The sequence below is a fragment of the Semicossyphus pulcher genome, unplaced genomic scaffold (genome assembly GCF_022749685.1).
Source record: "Semicossyphus pulcher isolate SPU_LCO1_2020_fin unplaced genomic scaffold, fSemPul1.0.p SCAF_18, whole genome shotgun sequence".
Lineage (NCBI taxonomy): Eukaryota > Metazoa > Chordata > Actinopteri > Labriformes > Labridae > Semicossyphus > Semicossyphus pulcher.
In genome coordinates this window covers 21,031,787-21,052,317 of record NW_027211691.1, presented here as the reverse complement: position 1 = coordinate 21,052,317, position 20,531 = coordinate 21,031,787, and the positions used below count along the sequence as shown (strand labels likewise).

Below are 20,531 nucleotides of genomic sequence, written 5' to 3'. Positions count from 1 at the left end.
GCACATGTCACTTCTGCTCTCCTTGTCACCAGCACGCGACGTGAAGGCAGTTTTTTCTGCTTATCCTAAAATGAGAAAGGACAGAGTAAAGCACGGGATGTTCTCGAGGTTTGTTTACGATTTCATTTTTTGCACACCACCCTGACATGTCGGCCTCTTAAAAAGCCAACAGAATGCAGCCTCCACCTGCAAATACTCCAGAGTGACAGCTGTGAATTTGCTGTTAATGACTCATGCTGATGGTGCTCAGAGCTGGAGATGGAGATAGGACGTAGGCCTAATCGAGCCTGAAGCATGCTCTCCTCCTCCTCCCCCGGCCTTTTGACTCACACTGATGTGAGGCCAGCTGGGACTCCATTTTGTGTCTTTCCTGGTTGCAGGTGCCGCGTCATTGCGGAGGCTCCAAGTGCCTGATGGCTACGAAATCACCCCCTCCTTCTCCTTCTCCTCCACCCTGTCCATCTTTGATCCTGAACTTGACAGAAAGAGCATCTGGATGTTCTCACCGAGAGTAGCATGTAATAACCACCAATCACCCTCTTAATGGCGCAAGTAAAATGTGTTTGAACTGGAGAGCTCGAATGGGCTGGGGTTATGTTTTGCTGTTACTCTGGCATAGTGTGCAAGACCTGCTGCGTAATGAGTACCTCAGACACATTATATAAAGGATTACAAGGCTTGTAATAGAGCAAAAGAGCTTACGCTAGAACAATTGATTTTATACTCTCTGGAGAAAATAGTTCTCTGCCTAAAACACCCAGTGAATATTTCACTTTCTCAGAATACCTGAGATTATTGCAAGATATTGAGTAACCTGCGGTGTTTGGCCTTTTGTTTTTCCAGCAGATTTTTGATTGTGCTCTCTTACACTTTCTAGTCAAAGTGACAAGTGATGAAAAAAAGGGCTTGTTCTGTTTGTAACTGGCAGAATGTTTATTAGTCTTAAATAGCAGTTTCCTGCATTGTTCCCCCGTCTTGCTAAACTGCTGTCACATTAAATATGCATCTATTTTCCATTTATAACTGCTGCTGTTTTCAAATGAAGAACAATCTTGTTTTAATGAAAAAGTTTAAGAAAAAAGTTTATTCGCTGTCCCACTGACAGAAAAATTAGAAGTTTGATAACACCTTCACATTTGTACAATAGCTTCGTTAGCTAGCTTAGCTGCGATTAGTTTTGGCTAGCACAAACACTGCAACAAAGGAAAACAGAAAAGGTTGCAGTTACTTCCTAGAGTTGAGTTTATGAGAAGAATTGAAGTAATAGTCCTGCACACAACCCTCCATCAAATCACAATGTGCTCTTTTTACTATTTGGTTTTAACTTATTAGCCTGGTAGTCGTATGTTTTCTAACTGGTAGAGAGCTAGGCTAGCTGTTTCACCCCAGTTTCCAGCCTGAGTGTCAAGCTTAGCTAGCAAACAGTTAGCTTGGCTTAGCATAAGACTGAATTAGGTTAAAAAACAACAGTTTCTCAGTCTAAAACTAACACAATAATTTTACTTTTGTTTGTGGGTTTAAAAAAATAAGATAGGATGTGTTTCAGTGAGCATAATATATATATATTTTTACATTTAGACAAAGCAAGGATAGCTGTTTCCCCCTGTTATACAGCCTTTGTGTCAAGCTAGCAGGAGCCAGAGGACTGTTAGCTTAACATAATGACTGTTTATAGGAAAACACTAGCCTGGATGTGCATTTTACGTGATTGCATGTAGGACGTTGTGTTAAAGTGTGTGTTAAAATCACCTCATATTTATACGCACATGGGACTGGTATCGCTCTACTCATCTAGCAAAATAGTTCATAAGCGTATTACCCACATTGTTAGACAGCATATTTAAACAGTTGTCTTTTTAGGACAAAGCCTTATCTTCCATTTTTGATGTAGTCATATATAGACCTTTCCTGTTTTGAGAACTAAATTAATACACTGGCTTGAATGTGACTCCTGCCTTTTATATCTGCAGGGTGAATCTGGTGTTTTTGAACATCAGTGATGGCAGTATCAACCTTTAAACTCCATGATACATTTCCCTTTAGCAAAAATGACTTCATTACTAAAGGACTCTGCAATGTACCAGTAGTCAGCAGGATTACTCATATTTTCCCTGCATTTGCAAGCACGCACTTTAACATGCTTGTGGCACGCAGGCTTGTGTAGATTTGAATTTCTAAAAATGAACGGACGCTTCGATGATAGTGTGTCTGAGCCTCTTCACCTTTCCTTTGCCCTTGGTCTTCTCACTAATGAAATCTTAAAATAACCTGCTCGCTGCTGGGAAAGTGGGTCAGAGCGCCAATGCGAAGCCAATTCAATACAAAAGCATCAAGTAGTGCATTATGGGTATTTCCCCCTGTGGTAGAATAAAGGTGGGGGCCGGAGTCTGCATGCCGGTGGATGCTTATTCTTGTACTTTTCCTGCAGATGGCTGATGGACATGTATTTTGTTCTCCAAGCTAGTGTCTAATCCTATTGCTAATGTACTGCTGTTAGCTGTTAGCTGCTAGCTGCTAGCTGCGAGAAGCACTAGAGGACAGTGTTGTAGCCAAATACAACATGCAGAAACCCCTGGCACAGTTTGCCCTTCTGCAGCTGGTAAGATTCAGTCTAATGGGTTAAATTCAACAAGCTTTGACTACAGTGTAGGTTGAGTCTTATCACAGCGTATATGCTCATGACATAATGCTAAAGACACATGCTCAAACAAACCTTCCCAGACAAAAAGCCTCGTTTGCCATGTGAGTTTTTCTCCCCTCCTGTTTCTCTAAACCCTTCAAGCTGTCCACACTGAAAAACAAATGCTATAATAGTCATTAATGAGACTTCTTTTGGCAATTATAACATAGAGAAAACGAGTAAAGATGCTAATCTGAAACCACAGATCCTCTCCACAATGACAGCCTTTCTGCCAGCGCGGCTCGATCAACAAGTCTTGAGGTATTGCTGGCGCGCTCTCCATCTGGCTGCTGCTGATAAGAACTTACTGGGGGCTGCAGGATAATAGTCTTGCAAGCTTAAAAGCAGGAGGCCGGGAGGGAGGAGGGGGAGGAGGAGGAGGGGGGGGGAGGGCATAATGTATTCCTGCAAACAGGACCCTATAAACCAAACCATCATCTCCCCCCTCTGAGCACATTTGGGCAGAAGACAGCCCCTTCGATGTAGACGTGGGGGTGGGAGGTGGGTTGGGACATCATGCTGGTACAGTCATGATTGCCTCCAGCGTGATTTCATTCCTGGAGAGACAAGATGGCCGCACAACACATGTGGCACACCCTGGAGCTAGCATTAGCACATGTAAAGTACAAAAATCACGCTATAAGTTGGTCCATTTCTCTGCATTGCACCTGCTTTGTCTCTTTGCGCTGAGGGAAATATGTAAAGATGGTATGACCTCTATTTTCAGGGTCAGAGACACTGTTTTTTGGGGAGTTTGATACCCCCCAGGTGCCCTCAGACTGACAGGAGTGCCTCATGGGAGATGAGAGAGCAGAAAGTGATAAATGGTTTTATGCTGCAGGCTCAAAAAGGTTGTTTATAATGTCTGACCAACTGTACATTGTCTGCATGGTCATTTCATGAATTAATTTCCTGACACAAGCTACCAAAACAGACGGTAACAGGTAAACAAATATATTAAATATAAAAAACCATAATACTGCATTTGTGAATAAGGCTTTTTTCTCCCCTGAAGCCAGCAATCTGGGTACTCATGTGACAGCTACGTCAACGAATGCATCATTTGGACACAGAGGAGATGTGACGTAGAAGAATACGCAAGATGACAGCTTGAAGGAACCCCAACCCCACCTTCAAATCCTGTTGGTTTATCGTTCAGTGACGCAGGACGAACCAGACATCGTTGGCAAAAAAAAGGAAAAAAAACATTTGAAGGGGACTGGATGGAGGCAGACACACAACTCAGGATGTAAAAGCCTCACAATGTGTTTGAGAACATTTGCTGGGAAGATAACCAGGGATGATGTGACATGTTTCAAACTGGGCCAAACCCCCAAGTACTTATGAGTATACGTGTCAGTTTTGCGGTTGTGTCTATTTCCTGATGTGTCTCGGCATGAGAGGGTTGTGAGACTCCTATGATTCGGTCACAGCTCCGTGGGTCCTTTCTCGCAGGGTTAATGACAGGAAAATGTGAAAGTAAAGAAAAAAGATAAATTGGTGGGTGAAATGACTAAAAAGACACCGGCCATTAACCGCCAATCAGAGCTGTCATATTATCTGGAAACACAGATAGATGGGAGGTTTGGCTATAGGGGAAATGTTTGACTGTCATGCCATGATAAGTCAGAGCTCCGCGAAAAATATATGCTTCTGAATATGATGGTGATTTCATGTCACACGCTGTCTCGGCACAATGATCTGAAAGCCCAGGTCTCGTCTGGTTGTATTTTTTTCCATTTTGGGAAAGAGGGATTCTGACAGATTAGGGAAAGCTGGGCTTTTCTATGTATTCTCTCCTCTTTGACCTCTATTATGATAACAGATGTTAATTACACAATGCTGGATTTACCAGTGAATCTGTCTGTTGTTTACACACATTGCAGGTCCCTCCTGCACACCCCTTCCCTTTTAAAGTCTCACAGAACATGCATTCACGATCTGCTGGATTTTTTTTTAATAGCAAAATAAATGTGAATATACTTGGGCTGATTCTCTTGTGGTGTGACCACATGTGAAATGACAGCATGAGATGGATGTATTTGTTTTTGTGTGGTTGTGAATCTCAGCCTGCATTGGCAACACTACAAAACATTGAAAACCATGAATGAAGCCATATGAAGCTAAATCAGTTCAGTCAGTTTGTTCAATTAATTTCAGTGTATTAAAATGTATTCAAATGCTAACTTTATCTTTTTTTTCAGATGATAGACTTTGTAGACTTCAAATTACATTCCCCCAAACCTTAAAAATAATAATAATAAAAAGCCTTTCAAAAATGTTTTATTTTCACATGAAGTACGTTTGTAGATGCTGACGTCACTACGCAAAAAACGGTGACCCTCGAGCCCGCGTAAAGTGCCAGAATTGCTGTCTCCATGTCAGTTACTCATTGTTCTTCATGCAGCCCTTGCATTTGTTAACCATGGCCAAGTTAATTAGCTTAGCTCGCTCACGGAACTGCTCTGTTCAGTATTTGGATGCAATGCTCGAGACTGTCTGCATAACGCCATCCCCAAACAGACCTGTGAAGATGGGTTTCCAAACGGCTGTAGACTACTCGGACACAGGTAACAACCGGGTACCTGACCTAACTCTCTCACGAGTAAAAAAAAAATGAAATAAGACATTTTTGCGGTCAAATTAGTCTGTCTGGAGTAGACAGCTAACGTAAACTCAGCTGACGTCATTAACGGCTGACTCGCTAGCTTAGCTGTTTAGCTAGCTAGCGAGATCAGCTGACATATTACACGCCATATTTAATATCACTTGCAACAAATTGCGGAAAAGCCCGGTGGTGCTGATTTTCTGTTAGATTATCCTTTCTTTTAGTTATTTCTGAACGTAACACAGCTAAGGTTAACGCAGGCAGTGCTTGTGTTTACATTTTTTTTTACAATCTTACTGGTTACCTTTTTATGGTTACCTGGCAAAGCTTAGCCAAAACATACGACGCTATATTCAACTTTAAAAATGTCCATGCTGTTAAAAGAAATGTCTTTTTTAAAGCCCTCAGAAAGCATATGCCCTTTTTGTTAAAAAGTACCAAAGCTAGGTTACAAGTGTCAGGTGCTAATTGTGCCTACTGTTATTGTCTTGCTAGCACCGGAGAGATGGGGTGCCACACAGACCCTCCTCAGACCCGTGACATGTATCATCCTGGATGAAACAGACACCTAGGAGTGAAGGTGAGTTATAAAATCGGATTCTTTAGTAAGTTTAATTTAGGATCACTTGGCTGCATTCATGTGCATAACATAGTACATAACATGGTATGTTGCATATTATTTAATTAGCCCTTTAAGTTTATCTGTAGCCAGGAAGCTACAGTGTTGTGAGACAGTGATGTCTGTGCAGGCTCTAGTGCAAGCAGTATGTATGGTGAAAAATAGCATTGTTTTCAGCTGTAGTGGTTGTGTCTTTACACGTTTTTGAAAAGTGTTGTTGATCCAGCTGCTCAAGCTAATGTCATGCAAACCCACCTTCTTTATACCACTGAAAACACAAAGTTCTCTTTTGTTTGGATGCTGTCACCCTTGATAAGTCAAGCAAACTTTTACTAGGACTTCCAGGGATGAAAAGATGAAAACACACAGACATATGTACTCTTTGTAAATCTGATGGAATGAAATGAATACTGATGAGGAGCAGAGGGGATTTGCATCAGCAAGTTATACAACTCATCTCCACTGGGGAAGAGGACAAACTCTGTTTTGGTGATGAGTCACTGTTGGAACTACTCAGCATCAGGTCATGAACTCTTCTGATTGTACTTATGTGGGATGGCAAAGGAGTGGGAGAAAGCAGTTTGTTCACGATTTGTTAGATGGACTTTCTTAGTTTCTTAATGAATTATCTGTGCAGGAGGATAGTGCAATGGGTTAATGAATGGCAGTGTTGGTTTGTCAGTTGTTCCAGCATTTTGTTCCTGACTTAAATATCTAAACAAGTATTCAATGGATTTCCATGATATTTTGTGTTTTCAGAACGCAAATAGTTTACCATAATTTAAATGTCTCTTCCTTAGAACAGATCAAATTATCATATGCAGCACTGCAGAGGGGGCTGTGAACAAACATCTCAAAGAAGCCCTGTGTTAAGATCTGCAATTATTTACATCTGAATGAAAATTCAATATTTGTACATCAAAGGCTGCTATAAATATACTGCCATGCACCTGCTTTACATCTCCCAACCTGCAGCAAATTAATTAACATCACTTGCAAGCCTGTTTTTATACAGTTAGATTTACTCCAGTTTTAAGCTTGTGTTTAGTAAAGCAAACATTTTTTTTTTTACCTCAAGGCAATTCTGCCTTTACACAGTTTAAATAATCAGTATATAACGTGAAATGCTTTGGACTGCATTATCCTCTGCATAATGACAGAGAAAGGAAAATGTATGAGAATACAAATGACAGACTTTCATTTACTCTTCCACCAAAACAAAGATAAAGAGTCCCTAATGTAAAGTGTCCTAAACTGCTCATATAAACATTGAAATGCACAAATTGGCCCGGTCAACTGAAAAAAAAAGGCTGCCGAGGTTGAAAATGCAGTGACATGCATGTGTATGATATCCTAATGATCTTTCTATCAACTGCACAATCCCGATAGCCATTTAAGTGGCTCATGATATGCTCTATACCACAGCTGGGGAAGTCACGGCCTACTGGTTTGCCACAATGGCAGCCAGTCATTGTCAGCAGCCGCTGGCCTGTCATGCATTCACACCACGTACCTACGGCCACAATAGCCTCATCAGTAGCCTTATTCAATCAGCCTTCACAGACAGAGCCGACTCGGGTGCCGCAGACCAAGCCAGCCGTCCACTGATCTGCATCACAGAGGAATCAACAATCAGAGCGTCCCTCCTTAAATCTCCTTGAAGTGATCTCTGATTTCTCTTGATTGTGTCCGACACTGTGCCATTATTCCACTCAGCCCTTTTACAAGTGTGACGTGTGATTAGTGCAGGGGAGAAAGGGACAATGATATACTGTTAAACTGTTTGTATAATTCGTCTAAGCAGGAGTGTACAAAATAGGCGGACAAGGAAAGACATTTGAGTCAAGAGATTTGAGTTACAACATTCAGCCCATGTAAAGTGGTCTGAATTCATGAGAAATTCATGAATATTTACGAGTAAGTTTTCCCCTTTTGACCTCGAAATTGAAGACTCCAGCATGTGACAAGGAAAACACAGCTCATGTGTAACCGCAGTAAAGTATTTTAGACTTGAATTAACCTTGTAATGGCGTTGCAGGACAGAGCAGGGACCAGTCGGTGGGGCGTTGATGATGTAGGAAGCGGTACGAGGTTGATATCGATTCCCACATGTGTGCACACACAAAGAGGGAGAGAATGTGTTAATCAATCAATCAATCAACCTTCATGAACTGCCGCTTGTCCTTCAAACCAGCGTGTCACCACTGCAGCAAAACTGCTTTTTGAGGCTGGGCGAACATTTATCCCCCTTTTGAAGCAATTTGTTTTGGCCTGAGGTGCTGCCCTGTTAATCCAATCAGGATGAACTTTTATTTCACGAATTATATAACGCAGGTTTAGCTATGATTTTGTAGTGTGTCTGACTCTGCGTTGTGTTTTGTAAAAGATACAGACCATTTATTCTCCGATCACGAGAAATCTGAAAAATCAACAAACAGGAAGTAAAGTTAATAGAAATGCAGCAGTTGGAGTGCTTAAAATAACATTTTACCAAACATCCCGCAGAAAGCCCCAACGGAAAGTTTGTAGCCTAAATTTTGCACAAAGAAATTATTCAAAAAAAGTAGCTGTCTACGTGAAATGCTCACCTCCCACATTCAAAATATAACTCGTTAAAATGTACAATGCTCTGTTCAGAAGTAGCACAACATCATCACACCGCAACAAAGTGCTGATAATTTCAGGCTAAAGCCAAGAAAATGCACTTAGTTTATGACACAATGCAGAGACAGTCATAATGGCAGTACAGTCATAGTTCAACGAGTGGGCTAGGAAGCTGAGTGACTTGCTTGTCATTCCAGTGCCACTTAGTTTTCAACAACATAATTGTTCTCAACCCTTAACATTGTTCTGAGTCCTAACACATTTCATAAATTATCTGTCGGCAGTGTAGGTCTGAAAACATGTCTGAAAACAGCTTCTTTAATTTCAGGTAAGATGCTTTTTTTCTCCGATAAACCTTTCAAATACTTATTTTAGATTCAAGTATTGGGCTTAGTTTTGTGTTGTATGTCTTTACGTGGCTTTGGATGTGCGTCTGAGCAATTATGGACTGGGTTTTTGTGAATCGCTAATGCATAAAGGAATACAAAAGCAAGCAGCTCGAATAGAGCAGTAGCAATGGAAATTAACTTTTGTGCTCCTAGTCAGATTGCATAAGTGTGTGTCTGAGGGACCACAGTGTTTTTGTTTTGCTAGTTTTAGATTTTTGCAAATTAGGTGCATCATTTTCCCTTCTTTATTCATGCTAAAAGATAACATTTTACTGTTCTGCACAGTATGTGACAGGGATTATTTGATCATGCAGTCATGTGTTTCATAAGATGAGCTATGTCAGGGGTACAACATCTGTCAGAGAGGATGATTTTTCACGCTGTTGAGACTAGCGGCTGATCAGGTGGTGAGGAGAAGAAGAGCAGCATGTAGGTTACCTGTCAGAAAATTAAGCTGATTAACTGCTTCTGCAACACGTCACACATTTGCCTGTATGTCACACATGGTTTCTCATCCAATAATTCGTACAGTATTTGGCATTAGGCACAGAGAGGAAGAGTTCTTTTAAGATGATGAGCTCATTAGGAAGTTCTGTCATAACCTTCATATTAAACCTCTTTATATTAAACCCATAGTTTTGCAGCAGTGGTTCTGTTTCATGTTTAAATTAATCATTTTGGTATAATGATTATCCAAGAAATGTTCATAATAGGGGCGGGAATCAGAGTAGCTCCCGATACAGTACGCGGCCTATGATTACGATAACATCACGATACAGCGATTCTGCGATAATTGACATATTGCAAGACAATCATATAATGATGCATCACGATACCTGATTAACTGAAGAATACAAAATGCCCCTAAATTAATGTATTTATTTGCTGCAATTTGGTGTCAGCTTCACAGAATTTGACACAAACTGAGATGAAACGATGTACGTGTATTCAGTCTGTAAACTAAATTTACAGAACTATAGAACATTTAAAGCAAAGTGGGTGTAAGAACAAACATTTTTTTTTTTTTGGCCAATACATTACTGTTCATGTTACCCTCATTTATGTCATGTCAAGCACCCTCGCGAGGACTCATGAAGTAGTGACGCAGTGAGTCAAAAATCGCAGGGAAATCTGTTTAGACCATCGTATATTTCTACATTAAAATATTGATACTTGGCGACTCTAATTACAATGTCAAAAACATTCAGATGTAGAGCTGTGAATTTTGAGTTTGTGGGGCTTAAAAATCTAAGCATTCGGCACAGATTTTAGAACCAAACTTTGAGATAATTGGTCCAATTGTTGTGGAGGCATATTACTCAAAACTACTCACCTTTCTGCACACTAAATCGGTGGATCACCATTTTCATAAGAATGGATCTTTGGAAACACTGAATGTCTGTATACAATTTTGTGCCAATCCGTCATATAGATGATGACAATTTGAGTGGATAAGGTCAAATTTGGACCAGCTGGTGGCGTTAGATGTAATGTCAGAGGATCACCGTAGTTAGTAGGGTTTTTTCCTCTAGGCACCATCTAATTTTATGGAAATTCAATGGTTGTAGTAGAGATATTTAACTAAAGAATAACTCATGGTGGTGCCAGAGGAAAGGTCAGGAGATCACCAAAGGTTTTGAAATCCTATCTGAACCAAGAATGTGTGTATAAAATATCAATACAATCCAGTCTTTATAAACTGGTAGACCAACCAACCATCCAACAGACTGAATTTGCTGCCCATAAAGCCACTAATAACAGAAGAAATGGGCAAAACAAAATCAGATTTCAAAAAAGGTTAAAGACATTTTTAGGAAAGTTATGACTCCATCATTTGTACCATTCTGTTCTCAGAGTGGTCTAGTAGCGAGGCAGGGGGCAGGGAGAGTGCGTCTAGCCTGCACACTGAGCTGGACCTTTGCCCACTCTAATCATACGGCTATTACGGCCATCAGTGCATCACCATCCTTAGTCTTGGTTCAGCTTCCAGGAGCCATTTGTAAAGCAGCGGAGCAGGAAATGAGGTTGGTTTGCCCACGCCTGGAGGATGTGCTTGGGGGAGGCACACTTAAGTCCGCGCGTTGATCATTCAGGGTCCCTCCCAGACGGAGAGTGAGGGGCGGGGGCTGCGGGGGGTCATCAGTTGGAGGTGGAGGTGGAGGTGAAGACGGGGCTAGGGTTTACAGTGTGTTTGTAATGGACAGAGACATCACTGGTCCCCAGATTTATTATTGCCAAAAAGAATGGGCCCAAGAGCCAACTGATTGATGATGTTTTATTGCACGGTCAAAGCACTGGACCTTTTGTAGTTCCTCTTTTAAAAATGAAAAATTACATGTTCTCCTCAGCCATTTCTGGAGAGGGTTTGTGAGGTCGTTTTCTTCTCTATTTCCTCTTTTTTCGCAGTAAAAACTAAATAAACTGTGAAGTCAGTCAGTCAGACTACTATTACATCCTTTCTCGCAAATTGGAGTATTGTTCCACTACACTTTACAGAACCAGCCTTTACCTTTACAGGACCTGAAAGTGACTTCTGCAGACTGAACAACAGGACTTTAATTCACTTTGTATTGTGGGATTGGTTTTCAGCAGAAAGGACTGTTTTATCTTGTTTTCTTGAGCGAGGCATAAATCTTATTCAGGTAAAAACATGGGAGACTCAAAGCATATCTGACTATTACTACTAAAATTCATGATGTTAAACCCAAGGAATTGTTGTCAATTACAGCCAAATGAATTCACTATTCTGACAGGATGACAGTTCGGCTAGTACGTTTAGCTTTGTTTTTATTATAAAGCTATCGATGTTTAATTGAAAAATGTTGATTGAGTTGAGGCAACAACAATTAGGTGAATAGCATCTTTACCGCTTTGTTAAATAACAAGCGATTGTTCAGAGCGTTGTTCTTCTCTCTGTGATGGATACACGCCTCTGACTGTTTAGGGGAAAATAATCACGGTGCCATCTGTTAGTCTGTATGATAAATTAACAGCTTCACTGCTTGTGCAATTAGTTTGACAGTTTGAGCAGAATCAATAATTTGCAGACGGTAGGCCAAGTCATGGCTGCATGAAATCTCACTTTTCCACTACATGAACAGACTTTTAAAGGAGGTAATTTGGAAAAGTTTTAGTGTCAAATTTAAGGTACTATTAATGTAAACAAAGAACATGATTGCAGGATGAATACTTATACACATAACTCCACAATTAAGAGGACAAATATGTCTGTTTTTGTTGACCTTGTTCATTGGTTATGAGTTTACTTTTATAAGCCATCAAGTCTGCTTTACAATTACATTTGCATACAGCAAGCTTAAGAGGTTTGGAAATAACATAAATGGTACCTAGCTAACAGCTCACATGTAGCTAAACAGATGTGGAAATGGTGGTTTAGCTTGTTAAAACAGTTAGTGTGGTAGCAGGCTACATGGATGGGGAAATTGTTCTTTAGCATGCTAACCGCGCATGTGTTAGCAATCTTAATAGATATGAAATTATACTGGTAGTGTAGCTGTTTTAGCTAGCGTTCACCTAGTATTTAGATAAACAGATGTGCTAACAGCTTATTTGTTAGCAAACTAATGTGGTGTGGAAATAGTGGTTTAGCAAGCCAACAGCTCAAGTGTTAGCAGGCTGAACAGATGTGAAAATAATGCTCTAGTTTAGTCTGTGTTTGGCTTGCCAACACCGTATGTGCAGCTAAACAGGAGCAGAAATTGTGTTTTTGTTCAGGATTGTAAATAACTAGCTATTTGTTAGCTTGCAGCTAACTGAAATGCGGAAAGTTGGCAAACCAGTGACACTTTTGTTAACTTTATCTTTTGGGAAACATGAATTGCTAGCAAGGGTCTTGCAAGAGAAGAACTTTAATTTGAACTTTATGGCAGTTGGTTGTTAGCTGTTATTGTGCAATTGCCTTAAAAATGAGAAGAATGTTATATTATTTATTGTAGTAAAAATGCTATATCTATCAACCTGAATGTATGTTCACCAAGCATTAAATATCATCCGTCTTTGAACTGAACTCTCGGCCCAGCTCTGGCTCAGCCCCACAGCAGCTCTTTCCCCAGCCGAGCCTGTGTAATGGGACACTGCTAAACGATGCTGAGAGCACTCCAGTGCTGTCACGGCCTGTTACACCTGACTCGCTCCTCGCTGCCGTCCATGCGCTGGCTTGTTGTTAGCTTGTCTTCTCCAGGCTAATTTATGACACTATCAGACTCATCGGCTGCTGGCTACTGGAGGCCCTCATGCTAAAACTAATTACTTAAACTAATTACTTGAGCCTAATAACTTTGGTATGCTCTGCAATATTGTGTTCCTTATTCTTGATGTATAAAGTATAGCAGAGGATGTTGGGGCACACTGGAACTTCACCCTTCCCTTGCTTGCTAATGCTATCAACCACAACTGCATACTCAAGCATGTAAAAGCACTTTAAATAGCGTAAGTATGATGGATTACTTTTGGCTTGTTTTGTCATTACATATGCTGCTAATGCTAAAAAGTGCTTTGCATCTTTAGCTTGCTTATTTAGTGAAAGAGATTGTTAGCATGGCTGCTTCATTTGGATTTCTTATTTGCAAGCTTTGGGAGTGGCTCAGCACACTCGGGCTGTGTGTTTACCTGTGCATAGAGTATGGATGAGTGTATGTGTCCAAATCTTTGCTTTAGCTTTTAACTGTCTACGTTCACTTTCTTCCGCTCAACACCAGCCATCAGAGGTCGGTAAATATGAATAATGAAATAGTTATGAATAGTTGCTCTAATTTTACTACAGTGTTAATCTATAATGAGGCAAGGCGTATGTTCATTGTGCGACATTGTTATGTAATTTTATGAGCAGAATTAGTCCTTAAAATTTTATAAGAAACATTTCAGAGTTCTACATTCATGGACCTGCATACTGAAGAAATTGTCTCTTATTATATTAGCCAAAAATGCTGCATTAATATGTTGGTAATAGCAAGAACACTTAAAATGGGATTTTTCAGCTTGACTATCTTTATCTGTACCCATCCCTTAATGTGCATTTGCAGAATTGTTTATACTTTGTAGTGTCCGGCGAGGCTGATTATTGTGGCTTGTTGACCAGCAGTCGTCTTGCGCAAAGGTTAAGCTGAAACTTTAACCCACTCATCAGCGTCACAGATTAGTCCATGTTGGTGTCGCCTTTTACCAAAAGGATCTTGTGTTTCCTCTAAGAGCTCCAAGAAGCTGAACCTCTTCTGAGACATTAGAAAGTACATTTACCTTCAGGACTCTTTTAATATTTGGTTTCCAGTGTAAACAATGTCTAAAAATGTCTGATTTTGACATGCTTACATTTAGAAATCCATTCCTTTTATTCTCAATCAGAGAACTACATAAAGTGTATACATGCTTTGGTGCACATGTGCACTTCATTATGTTATGCACTTGTACACAGACTGTTGTTAATGCCACGTCCCTAAACATCTAACGACAAGTGACAGCTAGCCAGTGCTTCAGGGTGGACAAGGTTAGATTACCCCATGCAAACAGACACATACACACACACAGTCTCCTCTGAGGGGTTGCTTCCTTGCACTCAGTGCTCCTGTTGGAGGTGTCCAGTGTGAGTCCTTTGGTTTCGCTCTCCTGTCTCATGTGTCACAGCATGTTGTCACATATAGAGGCACTGATGTATTATTGAAGATGCCCGTCGGTTACTTGTGCACTGTACATTTGGCTGACATGAGTGCAATTACCTGCGCGTGGATGCATGTATGGGAGTCTAATTGCTCTGCATAAGCAATGACTGATAACGTCTCTGCATAACAAGGCCAGTGTGCCAATTTTATCTTGCTCTGGATTCATTTATGTGCAGCTAAATCAAACACATTAGACATCATTAGATTAAAATTAAGATAAAAACAAAAAGTTGTAGATAGCACCCTTGAAAGCCATCTACCTTCAAACCAACCACAAATACTAAATAAATATAGAGTAAAAGTACAAAAAAGTGACCACTGGTTAAAAAGAGTGGAGCTGCCCTCTGCAGCTCTGTGCGCTTAGGGCAGCTAACCAGCTTTCCTTTGTGTATGAATGGGCGTCTATAAGGGGAAAGGCTCATGCTGCAGCAGCTAATTCCTGCTAATCCCAACGTTTTGCCTACCACTTAGCGATGGTTTCAAATGGCAGCCCCGGCGCAGAGGAATTGCTGGTGAGATTAGCTAACGCTGGCTCCTCCTCTGTGGTTTACAGCCAGGGCCAGGCTGGCCTACCACCTCGACCAAGCTAACCTTTTGCACATAAATGGATTAATTTGTTTTTCAAAGATGTTCCAAGTGTCATAAAGAGAAAATGTAAGTTTGTTACAACTTGTTCTTTACTTTTATTCTGCTTTTAGTTGTGTGTGTGGATTGTGTTTTGAATGCAAGACTGTGACTGCGAAGGAAGTGTTGTGAAATGTGTAAGAGGTGTTTGTGCAGGATTTGACACTTAGATTGCATTGCATGTAGATTACATGCAGAGACAAGATCCTCTTTCTTCTTTTATTGTATGTATTAACCTTGGGTTTATCATTTTGTGATTTTTTTACATAGTAATAAATGTTAGAACAATTGTACAAATGCACATAAAAACAACATGGGAGGTCTTCACAACACAGTTCTGAAAGTTGGCAGCAACGACAACTTCTAATGGTTTAATTGACAAATTGTTTACTGTGGAAATAGAGTTAGGTGCTAATTTATTGAATTGCTATAATCATTAAGACTATTTATAACAGGTTCTAAATGTACTACAAATATCATCATACATATGCATCAGGGTTATTATGCTTGTAAATCCCCAAATAATAAAACTCCATGATTTCAGCATGAGTCAGCCTTGCTGCAAAAAAATAGTAAGTGTAAACAGTGTAATCCTACAGTATCATATCTGCATCCAGCTCCCGCGTGTAAAATTCAATATGACTGGGAGTAACATCAGTTCCAGAAATAACTGCGTATCCAGTCTTTTTGAGGATGAGTGCTTCCAGATAAAGACAGTGCTGAGAGTTGGTTGTATTTTTTTTGTTGCGCAGGAATATAGTGCAACATAACACTCTCTGTCAGGATCTTATCACACTGTGAGCTTAAACCAGCCTTAGAAATTTACTTCAAAATGTTTCCACTAACGTAAATCCAACAGCTAGTAGGCTGGAAATAAAGCGGGGAGGTGAATGCATGGTAAATGCCTGTATTTATATGTTGGATGAGGTAAGAGTTTATGCCGCCTGAGAATCAAACTTATTAACTATTGTTTATTTTTATATCTCTATAGCAACATCAAGCACTATGGAAGAGCGTTACTACAGTGTTAAACCCCCGAACAACCAAAGTTAACCCACTAACTGTTCAATGGATTATCCTCTTGTTAAACACTTGATGTGCTTCCAGTTTAATTCCTCAACAAACCACCATGACAGGGCTTTGAACACGAGACAAGACACTGATCACGTTATTCTTCTGTCACTAGCTTAGTTTAACAAGACATGCATTCATTATTTCATCTACAAACAAAAGAAAGGTAATTTTATTGCTTTTGAAAATAGGTTACAGTATTTTTGTCTGCATTAATATCATTTTCTGTGTCTTCTTATGCTAAGCTCTATATGTTTCCTCAGCTCTCACATGGATATCTGTGAGAACATCAGCCTGTCCATACTGCTGCTACCGCCTTCATTTCAAACAGTGCCCCATGTGTTTTTCTTTCACAGGAGATCTCTCCTAAACATGTTTCCACAATCAGGGAAATCAATTGTCTTTGACAACTTTCCGGATCCGACGGACACTTGGGAAATTATCGAGACCATTGGGAAAGGGACCTACGGAAAAGTCTACAAAGTGCTCAACAAAATTGATGGAAGCAAAGCGGCTGTAAAGATACTGGATCCTATTCATGTAAGTTAACTTTGTTATCTGGAAGTTATTTCAATTCAAAAGACTTGAAACAGAGGCAGGAGGTGTCGTACTGGTCATATTATTAACCAGATTTTCCAATTACCAACGAGATTTTATCGGGCCACCGTTATTTCTCTTTGCACCTTGCTCTTAGTTATCACTATGTACTAAGCAGCTGCTTTATCGTTCTGGCTTCTAGTTGTCTTTTAAGTTACATCTCGACCAAGTGAGGCTTCAGTAATAATTAGTGATACAAAACTCTTATTTAATGATGTGGATCTGGAAGGGTTGTTTTTGTTTTTTTAAGATTATTTTAAGAGTGACAGGAAAGGTGCGGAGTAGAGAGTGGGGGATGACATCCACCAAATGATCAGCAGACCAGAAGTCGAACATGTTAATGATGGTCCTATAGCCTATATATGGACTATAGCCTCTGTACGTGTGCGCTAAACCAGCACCCCCTGGAAGTGTGTTTGAGTGGTACATTTTTCATTACTTTGGCAAGTCACAGTTACAGTCAACAACCCCCCCAACAACACATGATGATAATATGTGCCGACTGTCTTTTCCCATCACAAGAGAGTGTTACATTTCAGTTTAGGCTTTTATAGCATGCCCTTCACCACTGTTTACTCCTGTTTGTTTCAAATCAAAATGTACCCGGGAAACATACCCAGTATACAATGAACAAAAATAAAAAAGCTACAACTATAAGGCCTATAGCACTCTATGGGCCTTTCTCAAACCACTTCCTACGCACTTCCACTCCATTTGCACGCTCCCGTGGAAACTCCGCCACATTGAGTGCTGTCCAAAACCTCTGAGTGTGGAGTGGGAGTGGGTTGTAAAACCCTCCACCAGCAAGTCTGCGCCGATGCTGACTTTCTGACCAGGTGCAACACTGTATTATGTTGTTCATGAGATGAGAGACGGAAATTAAAATTGAGTGTTATTACCCGTAAAAACGACTGCTTTAATTAAGATAAACATGAAATAATATACTGACGTCAGCGTCTTAAAATTAACGTTATATTCAGGATCTAATATTTTTCTTGTCTTTCTTGTTTTCTTGACAAATTTCTTATCTAAGAACGAAACAAGTGAAAAGTTTAAAGTGTTTTTTATTAACAGAGACGGCTGTAAAAACTCAGCAGGTTATTAACATGAGTTTGAAAATTATATTTACAGATAAAAAAAAGCCACCAAGGAAGCTCGGGATGAAATTTATTTTCCTCATGATGTGGAGTGATTTTAATGACTCTGCCTCACTGGTATTTACGTAGCTTTTGTTATTTGTGTGACATGAAACCATGGTTACACACATTTCCTGACTCCGCCGGAGTGAGGGGAGTTCTGGATTTAATCCCTTGACCTTAACGAAGGGTGATCCGTTCAGCTGTGAGTGTGACGTCAAATGGAGTTCACTCTGTGACAGAGTGAGAGTGGGGAGGGTCCGGTTTGAGAAAAGCCCTACGTGTGGTAATTGAAAATGAAATGATGCCAGAATTATGTGCACAAAACCTGAGAAGAATTCATTAAAACTTAATAATGTAGAAAAACTTCCTCACTTGTATTATTGTAAAATTTGACCGATAATGTAAAATTTCTAAGATGCGTCATTTTTAATCAAAACTGATGTTAACTGTAAAAATATTGTGAATTGTAATGCTGTTAGTCCTTTTAGCCCACTGAAAACACTCACACCAACCAACATTCCTGCGACCATCCATAAGAAAGAACCTCCAGAAAGATATTATCCTTTTACACTGAGGTATTAAATATGTGGAAACGGTTTAAAAAGTTCAGTGAAGTATGTTAACAGATCTCTGGTAGAGATTAGCTTAGCCGCTGGCAAGATGAACACCATGCTGCGCCACTTTATTATCAACACAGAAAAGGAGTTTTCCACCATCTGCAACCCTCAGCAAACTGCTACTGATGCCCCATCAGTGGGAAGTATCATGGCAGCACTCTGATAATGTTGCTGCTTTGCTTGTGCAGTGCTTCAGCATTCAGCCAAAACACATTTGGCACCCATGCAGAAGTGTGTGAAGGAAATTTGGCCCGAAGCAAAAACATTTTGACACAGAGCAGAGATGCACGATGTTACTTCTGGCAGCGAGGGGCTGATCCATCCTATAAAGCGGAGATTTTTTTTCTACTGTGACAAGATTTACCAATTACAGAACACTGCTTGGTGGGAGGTGCAACATTTATGAGCAGTTACAGATTTACTGTTGCCATCGTAAACTTCAATTTTATATGACACGAGCAAAAATCCATATTTTTAGATAAAACAATACTGGAGGCTGTCGTAGAAGAAGACCTATCATTGATCTCATGTTAGGTTGGATGGTTGCCTGCTAACACTTATATACTGTTGTCTCTTTTGAAGGTATAGTGAGCTGTATGGCTTATTTAGCAGCTCTAATGAGCAGCAATTTTCATCCATTAAAACAAGACTTCATGCAAATGTAAGTCTCATTAGGTGAATTTGATACTTTTTCTCATTATTGAGAAATGATTATCTGCAAACCACTGGTCTGTGAGGGCCATCATTAACATCACTTTAATCACTAGTTAGATTTTTTACATCCATAGACCTATTACAGAAAGATACAGTACAGTCATTTGTAACGTCCTCTCTAGGGATGTGCTTTTAAACGGGTGACCGTTAACGACTGAGAATTTTAACTGGTTAATATTACAGTTAAATTGTTAAATACATTGTTTTAATGAATAGGTTTGGGAAACTCAGGTTTTGTTGTGGTTAGCTGAGCTAAGTCTGAAAGGCGAGCAAAATGAAACGAGCAAAAAAAAAAGGCAGCTTGTGGGACTATTTCACTCAAGACAGCGACGACAATGTTACTTGTAAATTGTGCAGTGCAGTATCCTGTCTCGCGGGTCCAGCGCAACTTTCTCAAGTAGTTTTTTTTTCACCGTGGGAGAGACAAGCCGCCAAACTTGAGTAAACCCTCTGCTGCTGTGGAGGATTCAACATGTTTCCTGTTTTTGTTCTCATTTCAATCTTCTCTGTTAACCAGTTATTAACGGCTAAGAGTGTCTGTTAACCGGCAAAAAAAAAAAACAATTCTAAATGCACATCCCTAGTCCTCTCAAATGCTACAACAGGCTAGGTGTCTGGTTGGATCTTGTGAGGGATTCTAGGAGAATACCTGTGATTGTTTTCTTTTGACACTGCTATTTTTGACGTATAGTATAGTATGAAGATACCTTAAATGAAGATAAATCTAAAGGTCATGAAAGACATGACCTTTAGATTTTAGACATGTTTCACACGATTTCTCTAGAGATTTAAACCTTTCTTTTGTCTAAAAAATTACTCCAATAAAACAATTGCAGAAGAGAAAATCACATTGGTTGAACTGCTTAAGACGTGTGGAGTCGTTGCTTAGTTTTGCGGTATAGCATACACATGCTGCTGCTGTAGAAGTATAATGTGTAACATTATATTTATTTGAGCTGACAAATAAACTCCACAAGAAGCAGTTTATCATGTTACTTGTACATCTTGTAATGTTTGCAATGGTTCATTGCATGGTATTCAGTGTTACCCAGTATATGTCCACACACCTCTTACACATGGATTATGTTACTTACCCACCGCCCCCACTGTCGTTTATTCTTTTTTTTTTAATCGTGTTATCAATACGTTGCCAGACAACAGACATAAACTGAAAGTGTCTGCTCTGTGCAGCAG

General features: G+C 39.9%; 1 protein-coding gene across 3 annotated transcripts in view; it reads left to right on the top strand.

The window, feature by feature from the left end:
- The first annotated feature begins 16,633 nt into the window (after positions 1-16,633).
- myo3a (myosin IIIA) overlaps positions 16,634-20,531 on the top strand; it is a 67,547-nt gene continuing 63,649 nt past the window's right edge. For all 3 annotated transcript variants that reach the window (XM_069667251.1, XM_069667250.1, XM_069667249.1), the window contains exon 1: positions 16,634-16,810. In XM_069667251.1, coding sequence (XP_069523352.1) covers positions 16,643-16,810 — 168 coding nt within the window. In that variant the 5' untranslated portion in view covers positions 16,634-16,642. The remainder of the gene's footprint in view (positions 16,811-20,531) is intronic.